The sequence below is a fragment of the Solanum lycopersicum genome, chromosome 7 (genome assembly GCF_036512215.1).
Source record: "Solanum lycopersicum chromosome 7, SLM_r2.1".
In the NCBI taxonomy this organism is placed as follows: domain Eukaryota; kingdom Viridiplantae; phylum Streptophyta; class Magnoliopsida; order Solanales; family Solanaceae; genus Solanum; species Solanum lycopersicum.
Window position 1 is genome coordinate 8,556,261 of NC_090806.1, and position 19,214 is coordinate 8,575,474.

Genomic DNA, 19,214 nt, shown 5'->3' on the forward strand with positions numbered 1-19,214 from the left:
ACAGAAAACAATGTATTGCTGGTTGAAGAATTGAAGAAGAAAATGATGCAAGTCTTTGAGATGATAAACCTGGGGCTGATGTCAAACTTTCTGGGAGTGGAAATAAGCAAGGTTGTGATGAAATTTGTATCTACCAAAAGAATGATGCTGGAGAGATACTAAAGAAACTCCATACGGAAAATTGCAAGGCGACAAGCACACCAATGAATCCAAAGGGGAAGTTAAGCAAAGAGGGTGGAACTAATAAAATTGATGAAGGAAAGTTTAGAAGCTTGATTAGATGTTTGATGTATCTTATTGTTGCAAGGTCGGATATTTTTATTTGTTGTAAGTCTTTTACTTAGATTTATGCATTGTGCTACTGAAATACATTTGCGAGCAAAATAAGAATTATAAGATACATTAAGGGTACTGTCGAATATGGTGTCAAATTCATCAAGTGTGAGAATTTAATGTTGTATGAATTCTCATATATGATTTGCTTGGATCCATTGAATACTTGAAAAGTTCTTCATGATATTGCTTTAGTCTAGAATCAAGGATTTCCTCTTGGTGTTCCCACAAGTAGAAAATTATCGAACAATCCACAACAGAGGTTGAATTTATTGTAGCAATGGGAGCGGTAAATCAAACCTTATGGCTGAGAAAAATATTTTCTAATTTGCATATGAAACAAAAGGCTAATACTAAGATTCATGCTGATAATCAAACTGCAAGAGTTATTTCGCATAATTCGATGTCCTATAGAAAGAATAACACTATGAATGACAAGATTTTTTTCATGAGGAACGTGCCGAAAAAAGAGAAGTGATTCTTGTTTACTGCAAATCTAAAGAACAACTAGCCGATGTATTTACGAAATCCCTTCTTGTCAACAAGTTTGAGTTCCACAATTTCGAATTTGCAGCTCCTAATGCAACACGGAATTTTAGTTGGTTTCTCTAGGACTATAATATTTTTATATAAGTTTTCTGTATTTCACTTTTTAGTTATTTTAGGAGGTATTTACCATGGTTAGAACCATGATTTAAAAGTAGGACCATGAATTATTTCAGTTTCTTTTATGTATGCTTATGTATCTGTTTTTCTACATACTTATAAGGAGTGTTGTCATTTTTAGTGTCAGGATCTTGTCGAATTGAACCCTTGAGTTGGAAGGTCAATTGAAATTAGGTCAAGAGTTAACTTTGGTCAATGTTTGGAGTTTGGATGTTCAGATTGGAATTTCAAAGATTTCATTGGATTCGGGGAATGAGTATAGGCCCAGGTGAGGTCTTTAGTTGAATTTTAAGAGTTTCCGAGAGCAGTTTGGTATTTTCATGTGGAAATTAGTTTATTGCAATTTTCATGAGTTTCTGGTCACGGACAACCCGGATCCATATTTTGATGGTTTCATTGTGTCCAAAAGTAAGGGTCTCATCCCCATTTCACCATTTTGAACTTCGGGAGCTCGATAAAGGTGATTCCAAAGGGTTTTTTCAAGATTGACTATTTGAGTATGTATTTGTGACCCTAAATCTACATTGCCCATCTGTAATTTATGATTTTAAACATCAAATTCTTGGTTTTGAACTTCAAAAGTTGAAGATTTTTCAAGAACTTGAACTTTAAGGGAAAAGGTGATTAAAGGTTGGTTTCAACTTATTTTTCGATGTGGTTTTCCCTATTGGGTTGCGAAATATTTGGTCAAAATGTCTAAAGTTGGGCCAAGCCATGGACACAATTTCAGTCATATATAGCTTTCATGAAACATAAATTATTTATCTTTCATTTAATTTTCCTTATCTTTGCATAACCATAAGATTTGATATAAATCCAACCACAAAAATTCATGATATTATGTCCTCGTTTATCATCACCTAAAGTAAAGTAGTATTTGGAAGAGAGAATTTTACCCTTTAATATGAAACTTCTTGCACAAATTAAATATGAATTTAACCTTAATTTGAGTGTCAAACACGAAGTACATAGAAAAACATAAAAAAGAAGTTTAAAATTGACCTACTTTATATATATGTACGTCTATGTTTGAAGATTAGCTCCTGCATTGGCTCACTCTTTATTTCGTTCAAAACTAGATATCCTGGTTTGTTCAAAAAATAAAAATGGAACAGAAAGTGATCAAATAACTATAATACAGTTTATTCATAAAATTAAAGACCATAATAGATCATTTTTCATTGACACATACATAAAGTTGATACAAGACTCCAAAAGGATTAATAATGTGTCAAAACTTTTAATGTATCAACATTATTAATGTTGCTTTTGACACTGAAATCTTAGTGCATAGGCACTTTCTTAAGAGTTTGCTACAATGTCCACCTTCAAAATCTTGTTTGATACATGCTTTTCTACATGACAAGTCGGTAAAACTCACAAATTGACAACACAAATGTATTAAAATGTGAAATGGTTCGCCTAGCAAGTTAGATCTGGTGTCATTACGACTTAAGAAATGATAGATCATAACATTTTTTAAATTGTAAAATACCCTTTTGAATGAATTGGTTTTCTCTCTATATAAAGAATTTTAAAATTTTTGCTTTTTTTCTTAACAAATTTAAGAAAAACATGCAAAACAAAATGAAGATAATAACTAGATACAATTAAAATAACAACAGTTATTAAGAGTAAATCAAAAAATAGAAGAATATTATTTAATTTCAAAACAAACTTACTTATTCAATATAGGAAATATAAGAGGTAAGACCACAAGTCTTCCCTCTTACCATATCTTTTCGAACATCCAATAAAATGGTAAAGATCTATCTATCCCTTAACATATAAGTAACTTCTTCAAACAAAATATAACAACAAAACAACAATTAAAAAAACAAAGCCCTCCATGGGGCATAGACTCGATCAAGTCACATATAGAATGTTGACGACTATTTTTCACTTAATGAGTGAATGAGAGAGGGAAGCAAGGCTTAGTGAGAGCTTTATAAGGCCAACCACTACATAAGACGCTTTAATTTTGTTTATCAATTGGCATTCTAAAGCGACATAAGGGACAAACATGATTTTTTTCAAGCCATTGAATAATGCAATCTCCATGAAAAACATGCTTGCAAGCATACGAGTTAGTTCAACAATGTCCTTTGTAATCAACTTGCCAAGACATATCATACCAGTTTCACCAAAACCCTTGTCACCATTCAATGTCTCTATTTTCACCTTCTCAAGCCCTTCAATAGCATCCTTTGATGTTGGAATTACAGGCGCAAACACACGAGTTTCTTCCAAGGTCATCAAATCCATCGCGACTTGTTCTTCTATTAACCCTATCTCATCCTCATTAGCTTCCTCGTGATCATGATGTTGATAAATATTTGCAATCGTCTGAGGAATACGAAGGGGTATGTCAATGATGATTGAGATATTGTTAGATGTATCATTTTCTTGAACAATCAACAAGGCCTTATCATTAATGTCTTGAACCATTTCTTGTTGATACATGAGAGGAACATATAAGTATTCAACCATTTGATTGAACTTAGAGGACCATGTTTCATGTTCTTCTATGTCAAAACACAATCTTCTTGTGTTCTCATAGATAAAATATGTTCGATCATAAAACCTCCAATTACCATCCTGTGTGAAATAGTAATTAAGATACACTTTTCGAATTCCACATAGAATGAAAAGTTTTCCCTTTGACAAATTTTTATCATCATTCTCCATGAGGTTCTTTTGATGTTCAATTGTCAAACAAAAAGGATTTCTATTCATCGTACGATTCAAGTTAGAAGAGCTAAACTTAGTGAATTTATTGGGAAAGAAGGAAAAGAGTGAGCAATGTTTAGATTAAAAAGACATTATATAGATGTCTATATTTATATATCATTAATGAAGGAATCTAAAAATCTATAAATTATAAGGGAAAAATGGAAATAACATTAATTTTCTAATTCTTTGTATGTTAATTGTAAAGTCATAGTAGCATAAGTGGTAAATTGTATTAAATAGAACTTTCATTTTTCTCTCAAAATTTAATCATGGCAACAAAGAGGGAAAATATATTAATTGTGGAGATATAAACAAAATCAGTCAAGATTTTACTTTGAAATTACTTTTGTGATGTGCAAACAAATTTAAGTAGCTAAAATATGTTGGAAACTCAATAAAATTTATAAGTTAAATGATCCCTTAACATTTAGGAGTATGCATCTACATTTTTATTCTTCAATATATCATAGTTTTCTTAATAATCATTATGTATGAAGTATATTGAGGTTTGATTATTTTAGGCCCAAATATGTAACACCCTAGAAACTGAAAATCTAGATCAAATAGTGAAGACCTGTCGATAGATTTTTAGGGATATTTTGGTATTTTGGCATTCTTTTGATTCCTAGACTAAAACCTCTACCATCACACCAAACACTTAGAATTATTAGACAATGCGATCAAACTTCTCTAAAACAAGAACTAGGGTTTTTTATCTTCAAGTTTCAGTTTAACGAGTCAAGCTAGGATTTCCATTTTAGGTATGTGTTATTTCATCAATGAGTGTCCTTTCACCCATGGAGTCTCAAAGTAAACCTATTTTTTAAATTCACGATTATCACAAAAATCAGGTTTCTTATATAAAACATGATTTTTCATTATTTTGATCATTCTTCTTCATGGATAGTTTGAGCTTGCAGTTTCATCTATAAAATCAGTATTTCTAGATAATATTTTGTATGAACTTACCAGTATTCATGAGTTACTCAAATATCCATATTTAACATTTGTTATATAATACTTATTTGTCACGATATCTAAAGTACACCTTAGACGTTACATGAAGAAAAGGATCTCATGAGGCCCTAAACAAACCACTTGATATAAGAATGACACTATGAATATCAAATAAAGAGATTTCAACATAAGAATGAAGTATAAGTCTCAGAATTCTTTCAACTCATACTTAAGGAAATATAAAAAGATTACATGACTAAAATAATGTAGAAATCAACTATGTCTATCAAAGCCTCTACTACAATACATATGGTTAAGCCACAAACAAAGTTTGAAAATTGAAAGGACGTCAAAAGTAATAAAATGACCATAGTCTTGTCTTCGAACCATGAGGACTCACCAATCCAAGTGCTAAGTGGAGCAATCCAACCAGCCACGACTAGCTAGAGGAGCGTCACATCCTATATGACAAAATAACATAAGCACAATATGCATCAATACTTTGAATATATTGAATATATGAAACATGTGTAAACGTAAACGTTATAATATAGTGAGTTCAAAATATGATAATACATTACCAAGTAAAGTGTAGTAAAGCTAGTCAAGCCAAAATCATGGATCATGGAACAAGGTCAATGCAACATTTGAAAAGTCATAAGAAAGCTTAAATCAAATCAATGAGGAAGTTATTGAAACACATGAAGAAGAGAAAACATAGTTCTTTTGTGAGATATTTTACCACTAACCAGCATAAATAGTGTGAGCTATATATATATACACACATGTACCTCTGCGTTTGAAGGCTAGCTCTTGCTTCAGATCACTCCTTATTTTGTTCAAGGAGGAGATATCTTGGCTTGTTTAAAAAATAATTGTAACCGTGATGAAAAAACATAGAACATAGTTTATACATAAATTAAAACAAACATAAAGCTGATACAAGACTCCAAAAGGATAAATCATGAGTCTCAACTTATTTAATGTGTTAACTGGCTACTAAAGGTCAATAATACAAGATTATTAATTTTGTTTTTGACACTCAAATCCTTAATTAATATCACTTAATTACTCCATCATAATTTCATCTTCAAGCACAACTTCACTTAAGAGTTTTTGCTTCCCCACCCAAAGTTGGTTCTAACTTCATTTGAAATTTTGTCAAATACACAAATCTTAGTGCATAGGCACTTTCTTTGAAGTTTGCTACAATGTCCACCTTCAAACTCCTCTTTGAGACAAGATTTTCTACATGATGAGTCGGTAAAACACAATCCTTTGAAGGTTTGGCTTGTTGATTTACACATAGGCTGAGCTTGCACGTCTACAATCATTCAAAAATAGTTACAATATTATAATAAGAGACATAAACGAAAGAAACGTTGTTCGTGTAATATTTAAAGGAATGTAAACAAACAAATTATTTCAAGAGTTCTCATAGTTGTTAAACGTATAGCAAATAACTTTAAAGCATGTATCAAATCACAATTCTTTAAGCTTTATTTGAACGGTTCGCAACCTATTACATTTTTTATTGTTATGATTTCATAACAGAATTAGAGATCTTAACTGTGTGTCAAGTCAAACTGATTCATATAAATTGAGACGGGGTGAGTAGTTAATATTTTGACCAAAATTTTTTTGAGTAACTTTACACATTATTTAAGAGGAATAAATGATGAATACAAACCATAGGAAACAAAGAGCATCATTGCCAAGACCACAAATGTCATGAAGCAAATGAAACGAGCCATAGTTTCTTTTAATGAGTGAAAAAGATTGGAAATGTTTTTTTAAAAAAATAATAAGAAAGAATGCAATTTAGAGTTGTGAATAAACAAGTAACTCAATGGAGGTAATTTATAGGCAGTGAAATTATAAGAGTATGCCAATAATATGTGAAGCAATGGTTGTTGGTAGGTCATAAATACAATAAACATGTTCTTATTTCATTTCTTTTCTTTTTTTAAAAATGGGGAGTTCAGTAGAGAATTGAATCTCTCCATCGATAAAGAAAGATTTCAAATTATAGTTCGAACCTCTTTCCATGAATACGAATTTGATCGTGCTCTAATATGATTGTCAAATATTTAGTGCAAAAATCAAAAAAAAAATAATGTTCCTCCTAAAAATAATTATAGAGTGTTGTTAATTTTAGTGTCAGTGTCTTTTGGGGAATTGAGCCCTTGAGTTTGAAGTGTAAGTGAAATAAGGTTAAGAGTTAATTATGGTTAACATTTGGAGTTTAGAAGCTTAGATCGGAATTCCGATGATTTCATTGGATTAAGGGATGAGTCTAGGACAAAGTGAGGCCTAGGTTGAATTTTTAGAGGTTCCGAGGGCGGTTTGGTATATTCAAATGAAAATTAGTTTATTGTGACTTTTATAAATTTCGGGTCAAAAATACTTCGAATCGGTGTTTCGATAGTTCATGGAGTTCGGAACGTCGAAATTAGTAGAGTAGCATACTTGATTTGTGTGATCAGGCTTTTCAATGAATCTGGAGGGTCGTTTTCATGTTTTTGAGTGAGTCTTGGTGTTGTTGTGTGTGATGATGTTTGTTGCCCATTACTTTGTTCATTGCGATCGCGGGACTCACTCTCGTGATCGCATAATGGTATTTTGTTTATCGTTATCATGTGGGTTATGTCGTGATCGCGTAGAGTTCGTGCTCTGACCATCGCGGTCGCATGGCTTGTGTGGTGATCGCAATTGTCAAATTAAATGAGTTGATCACTATACTCATTGTGATTGCGTAACCTTGGAGTCGCAATGGCAATGAATTGTTTTTACCATTGTTTTTTTTTTCAAAAGTCGGGGTCTCATCTCCATTTCATCATTTTTTTTAAAAAAAATGGGAGCTAGGTAAAGGCAATTTCAAAGAATATTTTTTGAGATAAATCATTTGGGTATGTGTTTGTGATCCTAAATCCTCATTTCCCAATTATAATTTGTGATTTGAACATCAAATTCTTTGTTTTGAACTTCAAAGTTTTTGAGGATTTTTTTTTTTCAATAACTTGAACTTAAAAAAAATGTCTAAAGTTGGGCCAAGCCAAGGACACAATTTCAGTCATAAAGTTTTCTTCAAACAGAAATTGTTTTATCTTTCATTTTATTTTTCTAATTTTGGCATGACCATAACACTAGATATAAATCTAGCCATACGAATTCATGATATTTTCTTATTTTTGCATGACCATAAGACCTCACCTGGACCATAAGCTTCTATTGTATTATATTTTTCTTTTTATTGAATTAAGCACAAACAAATATACTAGTTACCATAAGGTTGGGAACATTTAAATACCTATATATTATAAAGGGAAACTTTCATATAGCTAGTTAAAAATAATTAATTACTCTCCATTAGCTATAGTTTGATAATTACAATTTGTAGCTACATGTTATATGGAGTAGGGAGAAGAGCGAGACTGGCAGAGAGAGGGGGAAAAGAGTGGAGAAAGGTGAATTGTATATATATATTTGTTAGATAACTGTATACTATACACATATATTTGTATATATGGCAAGATAGATTGGGAGAAGGAGGAGAGAGGAGAGCGAGACTAGGAGAGACCCAAGCAAGACTGCGACAGAGAGGAGAGACGTAAGCGAGATCGAGAGAGGCAAGCGAGAGAGGACATAGAGTGGGAGAGAGGTGAATTGTATATGTATATAATTATATATAACTGTACATTATACATATACATTTGTATAAATGGCAAGCGAGATTGAGAGAGCGAGGAGAGAAGCGAGCGAGATTGAGAGAGGAGGAGAGAGGCGAGCGAGAGAGGGAAGAGAGTTGAATTGTATATGTATATAGGTTAAGAAATTGTATGTTATACATATTTAGTTGTATATCCTGGCAAATTATACATATACAAACTTAACTAACTATACAAACTCGAAATCAACCCACGTTATTAATGTATAATGTTAGTCGCGAATGGTAATTATAGCAAACTATAACTATGATGAATAATTAAATAGTATAAGTTTGCATAGCCGCGTAATTTTCCCTATTATAAATCAGATTGCAATGATAAAGGGATAAATTTTATTATTTTTCCTAATTTTACAGTGAATGGTAAATTCGTAGCATAAATGGTAAATGATTTAGTTAACATATATTTAGCGATGTGTTCATTTTTTTTAAAAAAAAAATATAAAATAATTAGAGCAACAAAAGGTATATTTCTTAATGTCCTTTATTATACTTGAGTATTTACAAATAAAGAATTTCATTTACAAATAAAATTTATATTGTATTTTTTAATCATTTAAGGCGTAACTATAAAAACTAATAGAGCTTAAATAAAAATTTCTTGCATTTGTAACAACATCTTCAAAAACTAAATGAACACATTAAAATCTAATTAAAAATAGATGAACATTATTTTCAAAACAAACTTAATTATTTGATATAGGAAATATTAGAGGTAAGACCACAAGTCTTCCCTCTTATAATATTTTTTCTAACAGCGAATAAAGTAGTAGAGATCTATCTAACCCTTACCATATAAGTAACTTCTTCAAACAAAACAAAAAAAATAAGCCCTCCATGGGCATAGACTCGATCAAGTCGTTTATAGAATGCTGACGACTATTTTCCACTTAATAAGTAAAGGAGAGAGAGAAGAAAGGCTTAGTGAGAGCTTTATAAGGTCAACCATTATATAAGTAACTTTAATTTTCTTTATCAATTGGCATTCTAAAGCGACATAATGGACAAACATGATTTATTTCAAGCCATTGAATAATGCAATCTCCATGAAAAACATGCTTGCAATGCATACGAGTTAGTTCAACAATGTCATTTGTAATCAACTTGCCAAGACATATCATACAAGTTTCACCAAAACTCATGTCACCATTCAATGTCTCTACTTTCACCTTCTCAAGCCCTTCAATAGCATCCTTTGATGTTGGAACTACAGGCATAAATACACGTGTTTCGTCCAAGGTCATCAAATCCATCGCGATTTGTTCTTCTATTAACCCTAGCTCGTCCTCATTAGCTTCCTCGTGGTCATGACCTTGATAAATATTTGCAATTGTCTGAGGAATACGATGGGCTATGTCAATGATGATTGACATATTCTTAGATGTATCATTTTCTTGAACAATCAACAAGGCCTTATCCTTAATGTCTTGAACCATTTCTTGTTGATACATGAGAGGAACATATAAAGATTCAACCATTTGACTGAACTTAGAGGACCATGTTTCATGTTCTTCTATGTCAAAACATAATCTTCTCGTGTTTTCATAGATGAAATATGTTCGATCATAAAACCTCCAATTACCATCCTGTGTGAAATAGTAATTAAGATACACTTTTCGAATCCCACATAGAATGAAAAGTTTGCCCTTTGACAAATTTTGATCATCATTCTCTGGGAGGTCCTTTTGATGTTCAATTGTCCAACAATAAGGATTCCTAACCATCGTATGATTCAAGTTAGAAGAGATAGACTTAGTGAATTGATGGGGGAAAGGAAGCAAAGAGTGAGCAATGTTTAGATGAAAAAGACATTATATAGATGTATATATTTATATAATGAATCAAGGAATCTAAAAATCTATAAATCAAATCTAATTATAAGGGAAACATGGAAATAACATTAATTTTCTAATTTTTGGTATGTTGACTGTAAAGTCATAGTATTATAAGTGGTAAATTGCATTAAATACAACTTTCATTTTTCTCTCAAAATTTAATCAAGGCAACAAAGAGGAAAAATGTATTAATTGTGGAAATATAGACAAAATCTGTCAAGATTTTACTTTGAATTTTTTTTTTGTGACGTTCAAACAAATTTAAATAGCTAAAACATGTTGTTGGAAACTCAATATATAAATGTATAACTTAAATGATCCCTTAAAATTTAGGAGTATGCATCTACGTTTTTATTCTTAAAAATATCATAGTTTGTTTTCTTACTAAACATTATGTATGCTACATGTCACTAAGTTCGTTAACATATAATGGAAGTTTTATTACAAAAAATTCGATTATCAGGGATAAATAATTTCGTCATTTATAAATTATATTTTGTCACTAAAAATCTTGTGAGATGAAAAATAATTCGTCAATTAGTCGTCACTAAATGTGTGTGTCTAAAAGTAAACAAAGACAATTTAGTGCTTTGTCACTAAAAGTATTATATTAACTACCAAAAGAAAAATCGTCCCCAAATGCTTAGACATTTGTGACAATTTTATTTGTCATATAATTATGTTTATTTTTAGTTAGTAGTATGTTTTGTCACTAAAACGTTATCACTACCGACAAAATTATATCGTCGCTAATTATTTTACTTCAATCAGTGACGACGTCAATTATCTCTAAAGTTATATGTATTTTGTAGTTGAACAAAATCTAGTTTTGTCAATAATGACTATATTTTATATATACAAAAAATTATATTTTCTTTAACCTCTCCTTAGTAGGGCCCACATTATGCTTTGTTGGGAAATCGAACTCATAACCTTCAGGTTGGAAGTGAGAAGTTCTTACCATCTGATCAACTTTCTCTTATGTAGAGCCGTCAATATGGGCTAGGACTGTTGGGTCGGCCTGGCCTAATTCGAAATTTAATTGGGCTGGGCTACGATTTTTTGAAACTCATATGAGAAAAGAGTTTTTTAGCTCGGCCTGAATAAGCCTGGTGATTTGTGGGGTTTGTAGGCCAATAAAAATTGATTAAAAAATATAATATAATATTAAAATTTAAAATTAAAGATAGTCCAAACTCAAAACAATTAGTTTAATGTTTCTATTTAGATAATTTATACGTGTACTTTAAAAAAAACTTGATAAATATTATAAAGATAATTTTATTTGTTAGTTTGATTAAAAATTAGTAAAATTAACATCATGCTATATTGTTTTGTCGATATTTATGATAGTATTTTTAAATTATAATTTTTAATTTAATTTAATAATTCTAAAAATAATATAATTTTTTTAAAAAAATGGGCTGGACCAGCAAGTCTATAGCCCACGTACTTGTGGGTTGGGCCGGTCATTTTCTTGTCCACACCAAAAATTAGCTAGCCCCGCCTGGCCCGCGAAATGTCGAAGTTTGTATTGGTCAGCCCGAATTGGGTGACCTAGCCAATACTGACAGCTCTACTCTTATGTCACATTTTTATTTTTATTGTAATTTCATTCACTTCTTTCACATTAAACTTCGGTATATAACATATTATATGATTATTAATACATTTAAGCAAATGCATAAAATTTACCGTCCACACTTATTTCAAATGTAGATTATATTTTAAATATATTATATATTTTATAAAATACTTTTCAATATATTCAGTATGATTCGTCATTATAAATTTTAAAAATTATTTAGTACAATTATAAATTTATATAAAATTAAACTTTTGACTTTATTTTAAATAATTGAATAATCAGTTCAACTCGAGTAGTAAATCAATTGTTGTAAAAAAACATCAATACTCATAACTATAATACTTCATCATAATATATTGGAAAAATGTACAAGTACCCCCTAAGCTATAACAAACATCCCAAAGACACATTAACTAAACTAAAGTCCTATTACTCCCCTGAACTTTTTTTTTTGTAATTTTATACACCTTTTGTCTTACGTGGCACACTCCGTGACTCCACACGATTGAGGAATGTGAGAGATATTTGAAGGTCACGTAAGCCAAGAAGTTGCACAAAATTACAAAAAAAAAAAAGTTCAGGAGGTAATAGGACCTTAGAATAGTTAAGGTGTGTCTTTGGGATTTCGGTCATAGTCTAGCGGGGTACTTGTGCATTTTTACTAATATATAATTCTGGTTGGTTCATTTCTTTCATTTGTGCTTTCATTATTTAGTTTATTTCAATTTTCACACTGATGGAAAAAAGTTAAAAGAAATTCATGAAAAATTTCGCACCTTTGTGAAGTCTTATCTCTGTATAGTTGCTCTACCTACGTATGTGGAATTACTATTAAATATGTAATTATTTTTAAATAGAAGCAAATAGATCGACTTAGTCTATGAAGTTCACCAATCAGAAATCAGTAGACACACACAAAAATTACACCAAGACTTGAGAAATTATCTTTTTCTATTGTCTTTATCGACAAATGTGTATGAAATTAAAAAAAAATGTTAAACCAACAAATAGTAGCAATCTAGTGGTAGAACTATACACTACTCACGGTACTTATAACCTAGATTGTAGTTTTCAAATGATGCATTTTATAATCGCATTATTTATGAAAATTGATGAATTTTTTCATTTTTACAGAATCCATTGAATTCATCGGATTTAATATTTTCCCTCACCAATGAATGAATGGTCTCTGTCTATTTTTTATGAAGTACTTGTATTATTCTTTTTGTAAGTTGTCACTTGTGATTATGAAAAGCTGTAGCCAAAAAAATTAAATTTAGCTATGAATTTTTTTCATAGCAAATAGTTGAAATATTCACTACAAATTTTAAGTCGTCACTATTTAACACCTTACATATTTTGTGATAATTTTTTTGTTACTACTAAATCACACATTGATTAGAGAAAATAAAATCTTTGTCACCAATTATTTATATTATTAGCAACGAAAATAAATGTAAAATTTATAATATTTAACTACGAACTATAATTTGCCGATACTGTAACAAAATATTTTTTTGAATAAAATTTTTTTGTGTCCAAAAATTAAATTTTATGACAAAAAATAATTTGTCATGAATTAGATACACTATTAGTGACGAAATAATGTGCCACCGGTAACTTTAAATTTGTGAATAACACTAGTTAACAAATGACGCCAATAAATTTTTTAGTGGGAAATTTTAGTTGACAAAAATTTGCTAAAAGTGGGAATTTTGATCTTTGATCACTAAAAGTATGTATCTCATAAATTTAAGTACGAAAAATAAATTTAGGCACTAAACCGAATAATTAGTGATGAGTTTTATGTTGGAGCTAATAATTTCGAATCTATACGTCATATTTTATGAACTTACCAGTATTCATGAGCTACACAAATATCCATATTTGGCATTTTTTTATAGTACTTATGTACCACGATATCCAAAATACACCTTAGACGTGACATAGAGAAAAGGATCTCATGAGGCCCTAAACAAACCACTTGACATAAGAATGACACTATGAATATCAAATAAATATTTCAATATAAGAATAAAATAAAATTCTAAGAACTCTTTCATCTCATAATTAATGAAATACCAAGAGAGTACATGACTAAAATAATGCAAAAATTAACTATGTCTATCAAAGCCTCTACTTAGGGTGTGCATCGGTCGGTTCGGTTCGGTCTTATGTATTATCGGTTCATTTTATCAGTTTTTGATTTTTAAATATGCTAACCCGATAACAACCCAGTAAGATATTCTTTATCGGTTTTTGATTTATCGATTTTTGGTAGTTATCGATTCGGTTTCCTGTTTATCCAATAAGAAAATATCCATAAAATATTATATGACTTCTTACTTATCTAATTATAATACAAAGGTTAGAATTACATTCACCACCAAAACATAGTATGAGATTTTTTACGTTAATTAAATTACGGACCTTTACAAACTTGCAAATGCTACAACCTAAAATTACAAACAAAAACTAAAATCAAATAGTCCTACAAGACTAAAACTTAAATCAAAAGCTACAATTGCAAACCCTTACATTAGTTTTAAGGTTTTTAGTAAACAATAAAAACTAGTCAAGCGTCCTAGTGTGAAGTGGATAGTGTACTAATAATTTGATATAATTATAGTGTCTAGTGATATATTATATTATTAATATTTAGTTATTGGGGAGGGTAAAATAGTAAATTATTACCATCTTATTGGGTTATCGATTTACTCAATAATCCAACAGTAAAACCTGATACCGAACCAATAACCCAATAACTATTTTTTATAAACCCATTGAAAAATTCAATAATGCAATTACCAATAATAACAACCCAATAACATTTTTCTCGGTTTGATTCACCGGTCAGTTCGGTTTTCGCACACCCCTAGCCTCCACTATAATACATATGGTTAGGACAAACCCCTAAAATGACCATGGTTGTCACGTCTCGAGCCTACACCCTAGGCGGGACCGACACTCGAAAACTATTGTTGGCCCCTAAGCGAACCCCTGACCTGACTACTTAAATCAGCGGAAGACAAAATCTCAACTTTGACACGAGTAAAACATAAGAAAAGGAAATATGCATGTCATAACTTTGGACAAAATGGTACTTGAGTCTTAATAACTGAAAACAACTCCAACTGAAATACTTTATTCCATGAAGCCTCTAAACTGTCTATAGAGAAATGTTGGGACAGACCCCACAACATCCTAAAATCTAAGCTAATATAGAAATGAAAAGGATGTCCTCCAGAATGCAAGGAGGCTCACCACAAACTCTGAAGCTCAATCTGGAATCAACGAAGTGTTGCGTGCTGATCCTGGATACCTGTGTCTGCATCATTAAACGATGCAAACCAACTGGCATCAGTACATTGAATGTATAAGTATGCGAGCTGGAAATCTAAACGACTTAAGCTTGAGGGGACTAGATGAACTTACCTTGGCTCTGCTCAACTCAAGAGTATACTTAACTCAAATGATATACATAGCAGTTTAAATCACATTCATGATGTGTATGTATGTATATGTGTGTGTGTATATATATATATATATATATATATATATATATATATATATATATATATATATATATATATAAAATAGTGAAGACAACTTAGTTTGTTAAAGAAATGCAATAAGAAATTTTACTTATATAAGAAAGTAATATCGCCTCTATGGGAGTTTCTCTAATTAACAATCATCACTATGAGCCTAAGTGATGATACAACGTCTTACCTCACGTTGCAAGAGGACCATTCTACACCTTGCCATCGGTATAGGACCTTACTCAACTTAGTGGATCCACTAGCTCTCCTTACGTGATCATCTCAAATGTATGACACGTCAATTCCCATGTTGGATACATGGTTTACATGGAGACTTGAGTTAATATGAACTCTCATCTCCACATTGGTGCTTAATACTACTCCCAAAAATGTACTTTAGCTCATACTTTTAATAAAACTTCCTTCCATTGGGGTGAGATAATGTACTGAACCCATTAGCTTTAAAAATCTCCTTTTTGGAATCAATGTTCCACTTTTAGTTCAAAACTGTTTTGGAACTTCTAGTTCCCCTCTTTACTCAAATGTGAAACATTTATAAAGCTCTATGGTATACTTAGTTACCTTATATATTTTTGAGAATTGAACTCAACTCTTGCTCTTTATTTAACTTGAAAGTTTAATTCTTAGGGAATACTTAGTTCCCTTATAGCTTTTGAGATATGAACTCAACTCTTTACTTGACTTAACTTCAAACTTTAACTCTTTGGGAATACTTAGTTCTCTTATAGCTTTTGAGATATGAACTCAACTCTTTACTTGACTTTATTTGAAACTTAAACTCTTAGGTAATACTTAGTTTTCTTATAGCTTTTCAGATAGGAACTCAATTCTTTACTTGACTTAACTTGAAACTCTAACTCTTAGGGAATACTTAGTTCCCTTATAGCTTTTGAGAAATGAACTCAAACTCTTTACTTGACTTGAATTTTAAGTCTTTAAAACAAAGTGAAAACATTTATGAAAGACTTTAAAAGAATTTACCTTTTCTTGCTTCTTAACTTCTAGACTTGGCTATTAACCTGTTTGACTTTGACCTTACTTTCCTTGAATTGAATTATGGATTCAAGGATCATGATATCATGTTTATGTATGATTTAATGATGTTTAGATGTACTTTAGAGTGTTGTAAACAACTAGAAATAAGGGTCACATCACTTAGGAACTAGTACGAAAAGATAGGGAAAGAATGTGTGTGTATATATATATATATATAAATTGCAATTAGTTTATTGCAATTTTCGTGAGTTTCCTGTCACGGACAACTCGGATCCATATTTTGATGGTTTCATTGTGTCCAAAAGTAAGGGTCTCATCCCCATTTCACCATTTTGAACTTCGGGAGCTCGATAAATGTGATTCCAAAGGGTTTTTTCGAGATTAACTACTTGACTATGTATTCACATCTGTAATTTATGGTTTTAAACATCAAATTCTTGGTTTTGAACTTCAAAATTTGAAGATTTTTCAAGAACTTGGACTTTAAGGGAAAAGGTGATTAAAGGTTGGTTTCAACTTATTTTTCGATGTGGTTTTCCCTATTGGGTTGCAAAATATTTGGTCAAAATGTCTAAAGTTGGGCCAAGCCATGGACACAATTTCAGTCATATAGCTTTCATGGAACATAAATTATGTATCTTTCATTTAATTTTCCTTATCTTTGCATAACCATAATATTTGATATAAATCCAGACACAAAAATTCGTGATATTATGTCCTCGTTTATCATCACCCCAAGTAATATTTGCAAGAGAGAATTTTACCCTTTAATATGAAACTTCTTGCACAAATTAAATATGAATTTAACCTTAATTTGAGTGTCAAACACGAAGTATATAGAAAACCATAAAAAAGAAGTTTAATATTGACCTACTTTATATATATGTACGTCTGTGTTGGAAGATTAGCTCCTGCCTTGGCTCACTCTTTATTTCGTTCAAAACTAGATATCTTGGCTTGTTCAAAAAATAAAAATGGAACAGAAAGTGATCAAATAACTATAATACAGTTCATTCATAAAATTAAAGACCGTAATAGATCATTTTTCATTGACACATGCATCAAGTTGATACAAGACTCCAAAAGGATTAATAAGTGTTAAAACTTATTTAATGTATCAACTGGCTACTAAAGGCCAATAACACAGCATTATTAATGTTGCTTTTGACACTCAAATGTTAGTGCATAGGCACTTTCTTTAGAGTTTGCTACAATGTCCACCTTCAAAATCCTGTTTGATACATGCTTTTCTACATGACAAGTCGGTAAAACTCACAAATTGATAACACAAATGTATTAAAATGTGAAATGGTTCGCCTAGCAAGTTAGATCTGGTGTCATTTCGACTTAAGAAATGATAGATCATAACATTTTTTAAATTGTAAAATACCCTTTTGAATGAATTGGTTTTCTCTCTATATAAAGAATTTTAAAAATTTTGCTTTTTTTCTTAACAAATTTAAGAAAAACATGCAAAACAAAATGAAGGTATAATAACAAGATAGAATTAAAATAACAATTATTATGAAGAGTAAAACAAAATAAAAATAGATGAACATTATATTCAAAACAAACTTACTTATTCAATATAGGACATATTAGAGGTAAGACCACAACTCTTCCCTCTTACAATATTCTTTCTAACATCATATAAAGTAGTAGAGATCTATCTAACCCTTACCATGTAAGTAACTTCTTCAAAAAAAATATAACAACTAAAAAACAATTAAAAAAACTAAGTCCTCCATGGGCGTAGACTCGATCAAGTCGTTTATAGAATGCTGACGACTATTTTCCACTTAATAAGGAAAGGGAGGAGGGAAGAAAGGCTTAGTGAGATCTTTATAAGGTCAACCATTATATAAGTCGCTTTAATTTTATTTATCAATTGGCATTTTAAAGCGACATAATGGACAAACATGATTTATTTCAAGCCATTGAATAATGCAATCTCCATGAAAAACATGCTTGCAAGGCATACGAGTTAGTTCAACAATGTCCTTTGTAATCAACTTGCCAAGACATATCATACAAGTTTCACCAAAACTCTTGTCACCATTCAATGTCTCTACTTTCACCTTCTCAAGCCCTTCAATAGCATCCTTTGATGTTGGAACTACAGGCATAAACACACGTGGTTCTCCCAAGGTCATCAAATCCATCGCGACTTGTTCTTCTATTAACCCTAGCTCATCCTCATTAGCTTCCTCGTGGTCATGACCTTGATAAATATTTGCAATTGTTTGGGGAATACGATGGGCTATGTCAATGATGATTGAGATGTTCTTAGATGTATCATTTTCTTGAACAATCAACAAGGCCTTATCCTTAATGTCTTGAACCATTTCTTGTTGATACATGAGAGGAACATATAAAGATTCAACCATTTGACTGAACTTAGAGGACCATGTTTCATGTTCTTCTATGTCAAAACATAATCTTCTTGTGTTTTCATAGATGAAATATGTTCGATCATAAAACCTCCAATTACCATCCTGTGTGAAATAGTAATTAAGATACACTTTTCGAATTCCACATAGAATGAAAAGTTTGCCCTTTGACAAATTTTGATCATCATTCTCTGGGAGGTCCTTTTGATGTTCAATTGTCCAACAATAAGGATTGCTAACCATCGTATGATTCAAGTTAGAAGATCTAGACTTAGTGAATTTATGGGGGAAAGGAAGCAAAGAGTGAGCAATGTTTAGATGAAAAAGACATTATATAGATGTATGTATTTATATAATGAATCAAGGAATCTAAAAATCTATAAATCAAATCTAATTATAAGGGGAACATGGAAATAACATTAATTT

The 19,214-nt window shown here is 30.9% G+C and overlaps 2 protein-coding genes across 2 annotated transcripts; both read right to left on the reverse strand.

Annotated features, from left to right (window-relative positions):
* Positions 1–5,576: 5,576 nt before the first annotated feature.
* Positions 5,577–6,516, reverse strand: LOC101255212 (defensin-like protein). Its single transcript, XM_019214779.3, has 2 exons — positions 6,380–6,516; positions 5,577–6,013 (listed from the first exon to the last, which is right to left on the reverse strand). The coding sequence occupies exons 1-2, from the start codon at positions 6,441–6,443 to the stop codon at positions 5,796–5,798; spliced, it is 282 nt and encodes a 93-aa protein (XP_019070324.1). The 5' UTR covers positions 6,444–6,516; the 3' UTR covers positions 5,577–5,795.
* Positions 6,517–9,378: 2,862 nt separating this feature from the next.
* LOC101251302 (E3 ubiquitin-protein ligase RING1-like) lies at positions 9,379–10,140 on the reverse strand. The gene has a single exon (XM_004243019.1). It carries the CDS (start codon positions 10,138–10,140, stop codon positions 9,379–9,381), a length of 762 nt encoding a protein of 253 aa, XP_004243067.1.
* Between the last annotated feature and the right edge of the window lie 9,074 nt (positions 10,141–19,214).

What these genes read in the sequence shown, in the direction of transcription:
- LOC101255212 (XM_019214779.3), bottom strand. Translation starts at nt 6,443, where the DNA reads ATGGCTCGTTTCATTTGCTTCATGACATTTGTGGTCTTGGCAATGATG. An exon ending in GATGCTCTTTGTTTCCTATG is followed by an intron (nt 6,014 to 6,379) that starts GTTTGTATTCAT and finishes GAATGATTGTAG; the next exon opens with ACGTGCAAGCTCAGCCTATG.
- LOC101251302 (XM_004243019.1), bottom strand. Translation starts at nt 10,140, where the DNA reads ATGGTTAGGAATCCTTATTGTTGGACAATTGAACATCAAAAGGACCTC.